General features: G+C 47.5%; 1 protein-coding gene across 1 annotated transcript in view; it reads right to left on the bottom strand.

Moving 5' to 3' along the window:
* The window catches only part of LOC107120661 (fibrocystin-like), a 212,548-nt gene that overhangs the window by 190,338 nt on the left and 15,249 nt on the right, over positions 1–6,961 (bottom strand). Inside the window, 1 exon segment of the mRNA XM_015423420.1 lies at positions 1,783–1,907. Within this exon segment, the coding sequence (XP_015278906.1) occupies positions 1,783–1,907 (125 nt within the window).

The following is a 6,961-nucleotide window of genomic DNA, read 5'->3' as shown; positions in this document are numbered from 1 at the left end:
GCTCCTTCCTCTGTCGGGAACGTGCAAGTAGAGTTTACAGGCCTGACCTGGGGTGAGGAGTGACATTGGGGGGGGGGCGGGATCAGTTGTTTTTTGTCGCTTCTGGGAAAATCTGGAAGTGACATCATATCTCTCTGGTGGTGGAAAGTGCCGTCAAGTCAACCCGGAGGGGTTTTCAAGACAAGAGATGGAGATGGTTTGCCGTTGCTTGTGTTGGCGTAGAGACTCCGGACTTCCTTGGTGCTGTTCCCTCCAAATTACTAGCCAGGGCGGACCTTGCTTAGTTTCCGAAATCTAATGAGATCGGGGTAGCCAGGACCAGTGTTCCCTCTAAGCTGAGCTAGTGTGAGCTAGCTTACAGTTTTTTAGCCTCCGGCTCACACATTTTTGTCTTCGTTCAGGAAGGAGGGCTCCAGAGCAAACTAATTTTTGCAGTAGCCAAATCGCTTGTTCACAACTTTTAATTGCCTACAGCTCACAAAGTAGAATTTTTACTCATAAGACTCCACAGCTTAGAGGGAGTATAGGCCAGGACCATCCAAGTTAGGATTCACACTTCTCTAGGAATCATCAAAACAACTCCATGGATTTACCATAGAGTTACAGCCTATTTCTAGAGAGGCATGACATCACTTCTAGGTTTTCCCAGAAGTGACACCACGCCATCGACCAATGGCCATTTTTTACATTTTATTTTCCTCCTCAGAGCCGTAGCGGGAAATGCTAGCATGGGAGGAGTATGGTAACCCTAGTCACCCACACACACAAGGGTGTGTACATCCGTGATCTGATTTAAACTCTCTCCCTCTCTTACATAACTCCCATATGCCTTTCTCTGAAGACAATCAGAGGGGCCTCCCTCTAACATGCCTTGAATTTTTTGGCTACAGTCTCCGAACAGAGTATGAGTAGATAGCAGCGTTCCCTCTGAGCTGAGTTAGTATGAGCTAGCTCACAGTTTTTTAGCCTCCAGCTCACATTTTTGTCTGATCTCAGGAAGGGTGGCTCCAGAGCAAACTAATTTATGCAGCAGCCAAATTGCTCACTCACAACTTTAATGCCGGTAGCTCACAAAGTAGAATTTTTGCACACAAGACTCCACAGCTTAGGGGGAGCACTGGTAGATAGCCCAACAAACCACGTGAAAGAGCTTGAAAGAGCTTCTTCCACCAGAGGAAGGTTCCTCAGGCCAGAAGAAAGCTTTATACTTTGGGGCAGGGCTCTTTTTGTAGAAAAAGCCCAGCAGGAACTCATTAGCATAATAGGCCACACCCAACAGTAAAACTCATTAGCACATTAGGTTACACCCCCATGTTACCAGAAGTGTGGTCATCCAGCCACACCCACCTTTTGCTTCTTATTCTGTTTACCTTGTTTGTTGTCAAAACCCAGGGCCTTTTTTTGTAGCAGGAACTCCTTTGCATGTTAGGCCACACACCCCTAATGTAGCCAATCCTAATGAGTTTCTGCTGTTGGGTGTGGCCTATTATGCTAATGAGTTCCTGCTGGGCGTGGCCAACTCAGGAGCCAGCCGGAACTCCGTTCCTGTGCGTTCCTGCCCAAAAATAGCCCTGCTTTGGGGGAAGGAGAGTGTTAAGATCACAGTTGCCAACCTCCAGGTGGGGCCTGGGGATCTCTTGGAATTACAACGGATCTTCAGACACAGCAGGGACGTAGCCAGAATATTTTGGGTGATAGGGCATTGGGAAATCTGGGGGGGAGGAGGGGAGAGAGATCTCATCAGCAGGCAGGCGAAGAAGAGAAGGGTCTTTCCTTACCCACCGGCCACACTCATTCACCTTGGCCACTACAGGAGAAGGAGAGGAGCAGAGCGTGCATACTCGCCGAACATTAATTGCACTGGCCGGCTCTCCTTCTCCCGTAGCAGCCAAAGCCAATGAGTGCAGCTGGCAGGTAAGGGCGGGGGCACCGGGAGTTGTGGGGTGTGGGCTGCGAGTGAGGGGGCACCGCCCCTAAATGCCCCACTGTGGCTACAAGCCTGAGACGCAGACTGTACACAGGCCTAAGCAAATCACTCCAACGTTCGAATGTGCCTACAGAAATGGGAGCCCTGCTCTACAAGGGAAATGAATTCTCCCCAGTGGGAAGGAGTCACGAGGGCATTCAGACCTTCACCACCGTCCATTCACCCAATGAACGTCATGCAATCCCCTCGACTCAGGCACTGGCCCCTCTTCCCTTTCTGCTCTTGGACAGCGAGAAGACTGGAATCGTGCAGAGGGGGTACGGCTCGTCAGCTGACCATCTGGTTGCTAACAGTTGGCGTGTAAGGTGGCGCGAAAGGGTATGGAACAGCCAGGATTGGGCAGGAGGCCCCTATAGAGCAATAAGATGTGTCAAGGAGCAGGAAAGGGCCAATTTTCTACCTACTGTTGCTTAAGTGTGATTCAAAAGGGTCGTCAAGGCAAGATGGGATTCCCCTCACATTTTAAGAGACTTTACATAGGTAATTAACTTTATGATAGTGTTCTTTTCGGCTTCTCAATGGCCTATAGGCTGTAATGGAGACTGACTGACTTTATGACTGACTGACTGAGGTAAAGTGGAACTAAAAAGAGAATAAACAATGGCTTCCCAGTTTAATTGCCTTTTATTGTCTTATTTAAACCACCTTGGGGAACCCTTCGGGACTGAAAGGGAGGGTAGAAATGATGTAAATAAATAGCTTCCAGCTTTCTAGTCAGTGTCAGAAAACCAGCTGTTTGTTGACAGGGTATACATGTACTCCCTTGTTTCAGCACTGGTGGAAGGGTATACACGCCCCTTTGGAGAAACAAACACAGATTTAATGAGAGTTGAGAGTACCACTCAATTTTTTAAACATTCTTTTCTCTGCGTGTGTGCTCGTTGGCATCAAGATCTTTCTTTTAAATGGCGTCAGGAAGGTGAAAAAGAAGAGCCAGGGCCTTTCCCATCACAGCTCTGGCTCTATGGACTGGGGTCCCCAAAGGGGTGAGGGGGGGGGTCCCTGTCTTGGAGATCTTCAGGTGGCGCTGCAAGGCCTGCCTGTTCACCAGGGGTTTTGAGGGGGGTTGAATTGGCAGGCATCTTTTAAGGGGAAGGGGGAAATTTAGGGATAGCCCCATCTCATTAGATCTCGGAAGCTAAGCAGGGTCAGTCCTAGTCAGGCTGTGCCAAGGAACACCACATTACACCATGGCCATTACACAAAGGCAGGCAATGGCAAACCACTTATTGGGAGGGGGGTTGTGTATGTGCATGTGTGAGTGTGTGTGTGTGTGCACCTGGAAGTCATGGCGACCTCTCATGACTGACCCCTACTGGGGGCCTGGAGGATATTCAGAGAGGCGGCTGAATAAAGCCTGCCCCCGCCTCCTGACTGCTGGTGTTCCAAGGAGGTCTCCCATCCAAGTACTTGCCAGAGTTGGCCCCGCTTAGCGTCCGAGAGCTGACGAGATCGGGATCGCATTTGCTATCCAGGTCAGGGCAATGGCAAACCACTTCTGAACGTCTCTTGCTTGAAAACCCTACTAGGTTGCCGTAAGTAGGTTGCTACACAGTGGCAAATACATACTACAGGGCTATTTTTGGGCAGGAACGCACAGGAACGGAGTTCCAGCTGGCTTCCAAGTTGGCCACGGGTCTGGAGGATATTCAGAGAGGCGGCTGAATAAAGCCTGCCCCCGCCTCCTGACTGCTGGTATTCCAAGGAGGTCTCCCATCCAAGTACTTGCCAGAGTCGGCCCCGCTTAGCGTCTGAGAGCTGACGAGATCGGGATCGCCTTTGCTATCCAGGTCAGGGCAATGGCAAACCACTTCTGAACGTCTCTTGCTTGAAAACCCTACTGGGTTGCCGTAAGTAGGTTGCTACATGGTGGCAAATACATACAACATAAAAATATATATAATATATACAGACAGACAGACACAGACACATATGGTTTTAGCTGGGGATGTTTCAACCGGTATTTGTAAGCCGCCTTGAACCACGAGGAAAGGTGGGACAGAAATATCTTAATTAATTAATTAAGTAAGTAAGTAAGTAAGTAAGTAAGTAAGCAACAATAAAAAAATCCCACCCCGACAATAATATCGACTCGAGAACGAAACTTCAGGATCGAAGACCGATTGAATGGACACTGGTAAGAATCTCAGTACTGGGGGGGCGAGACCACCAACTCACTTCCCAGGGGTCAGTGGAGAGCTTTGAGAAGGTAATGGCTGTTCATTTACTGGTGACCCAAATCAAAGGGGAGGCGGTGACCTAGAAGAGAGAGACTCCCTTTCCCGTTTCCAAGTCTCTTGACCCATCCAATTTCCCCATTGTCCTGGTGTCTGACATTTGTCACAGAGGTCACAAAAAAGAGAGATAAGAGTGCCTAAAGCGCAAACTTAGGCACCTTGTTACAGAAATACAGGCTTTTCAGACCCGGCTGCCTACAGCCGAGTTAAAGTTTCCTGACCCATCCAATTTCCCCATTGTCCTGGTGTCTGACATTTGTCACAGAGGTCACAAAAAAAGAGAGATAAGAGTGCCTGCAGCGCAAACTTAGGCACCTTGTTACAGAATTACAGGCTTTTCAGACCCAGCTGCCTACAGCCGAGTTAAAGTGAAGCTTCTGTAGTCACGTCACATTATTTCACTGGATATATATATTTATATTAAACCTAGGATTCTGGTAAGTGCACTGGTTTCCAGTTCTACAAATGACTGGCAAAGGGATAGGATCCTGAATATTTATGCAGATATCTAGTAGTCCAGAAGCAGAGGGTTTTGGTAAGCAGGGGATTTTGTGGGGAAATCTATTCTTTGGGGAACTGTTTTTTTCCTTCTTCTTTCCCCTGTGGCTATCCCTGCAGCTAAAAATTCCAGAGAGAAACTAAGTGCCGTCAGACCTAAGCATCTGATAGCAAAGGAGGACCGCCAGATGACCCTTTAAGGGACTCAACTTCCACACACATGGAGAAGACACATATTTTGTTAACGCACACTTATTTATTTATTTTTTAAAAAACAACTCTTCCCTGTCCACTTCCTCTTCCCCAAGGGCTCTTGGAAGAGACTGATTTTCCAGACCCATTTCAATCTGGCTTCCGGCTGGGGTTTGGAACAGAGACTGCTCTGGTTGTTGGTCGATGAGCTCTACCAAGAAGTAAGAGGAAATGTGACCACCCCACACACTAGTTCTGCTGGATCTCGCAGCAGCCTTTGATGCTATCGGCCACAGTATCCTATTTAGCCATCTCTCAGCCCAAGGACTCAGGGGGGCAGTGTTCCCTCTAAGCTGAGTTAGTGTGAGCTAGCTCACAGTTTTTGAGCCTCCAGCTCACCTATTTTTGTCTTAGCTCAGGAAGGATGGCTATGGACCAAACTAGTTTAGGCAGTAGCCAAATCGCTCCCTCACAGCTTTCATGCCAGCAGCTGACAAAGTAGAATTTTTGCTCACAAGACTCCACACCTTAGAGAAGAGAAGAAGAGATTGGATTTATACCCCGCCCTTCACTTGGAGTCTCAGAGCGGCTTACAAACTCCTTTCCCTTCCCCTCCCCACAACAGACACCCTGTGAGGTGGGTGGGGCTGAGAGAACTCTGACACAAACTGCTCTTTTTCAAGGACAGCTGTGCCAGAGCTTGTGACTGACCCAAGGTCACATCAGCAGGTGCAAGTGGAGGAGTGGGGAATCAAACCCGGTTCTCCCAGATTAGAGTTCGCACACTTAACCACTACACCAAACTGGCTGTGCATTGGGAGCACTGGAGGGGGCACTTCAAATTTCTGAAGCATTTCACCATTTTCAGTAGGCGGAGGCTCCAAGAAATGATAGATTCTGCATTGGGGATCACTGAGGATTGCTGTATCTGAATATGCTTTATGGTTGTCTGCATGTATCTTTGAATGGTTGAATCCAGCATGATTCTTGAAAGAAAATTTCTGAAACAGATTTAGAATCAGGGGTCCGTCGAGTCAGCTGGCAGAGACACTGTCACACCCTTACAGTTCAAGGACTTTCTTTGAATTTATTACAAATTGTTTGTGGAAAAACTCCACCTGTGAATTTCTACTTGTGATCAACTTTACCAGTGAATTTCTACCTGGTTTTTTTTACGGAAGATTTGTTCTGAGTACTTTATATGTCTTACTATTATTAAATTCATTGATGATCGGTGTTAAAATTTGGGCACATGCATTTTCCCCCTTGTTTTCAAGTATTAATCATGGCCAAACCTGCTTTGCTTCCAAACTGTGACAAACCTGGACTAGTCTAGGCTCTTCAGGCTGTTTTGCTGGATGAACATTATTGCAAGACTGAAGTAGGGTCAATGTGAACTGGGTTTGGCCTGGGGGCGGGGGACTGGAGCCAGCAGTTTTGTTCCTTAATAATTATAGATGTGTTCTCAATGGGTGTTAATCCTCAGAAGCACCTGTCAGTCCTTGGAGAAGGGGACTTCTCTCATCCAGGCAGGGATATGAAAGAGTCTGACTGAAAAAAAACCCCTCAAGATCTTTCCCTCCAGGGATCTAATACATTTTCCTAGATATGCTGCCCCACTGGAGTGCCCGTTTACCTCCACTTGTGGTCTACCTGTAATTTGTAACAAATACTATACACACACACCCCAAAAATTGAAAGCTCTTTCCTCCACACGGCACATCTTACCACCAAGGGAGCAGCATGTCTTTAATATATTTCGTGGCACATAACTATGATGGCAGAAGATCTAGATGGGTAGTTGTGTTGGTCTATCTGTAGCAGTAGAAAAGAACGAGAGTCCAGGAGCACCTTAAAGACTTAACAAAATTTGTGGCAGGGGAGGAGCTTAAATGAGTCACAGCTCACTTCTTCAGATGCAGCTAGAATGTGAGTCCACCTGTCCTTATACTTTGGAAAATGGAGTGATTTCAGATGCCAAATGACATTAGCAGGCAAAGGACAATAGCAGGCGAATGACAATAGCAGGCGAATGGCGATAGCAAGC

This window comes from Gekko japonicus, unplaced genomic scaffold, assembly GCF_001447785.1.
Source record: "Gekko japonicus isolate JY-2015 unplaced genomic scaffold, Gekko_japonicus_V1.1 scaffold1988, whole genome shotgun sequence".
NCBI classification, from domain to species: domain Eukaryota; kingdom Metazoa; phylum Chordata; class Lepidosauria; order Squamata; family Gekkonidae; genus Gekko; species Gekko japonicus.
This window is presented reverse-complemented; position numbering and strand designations above follow the sequence as displayed.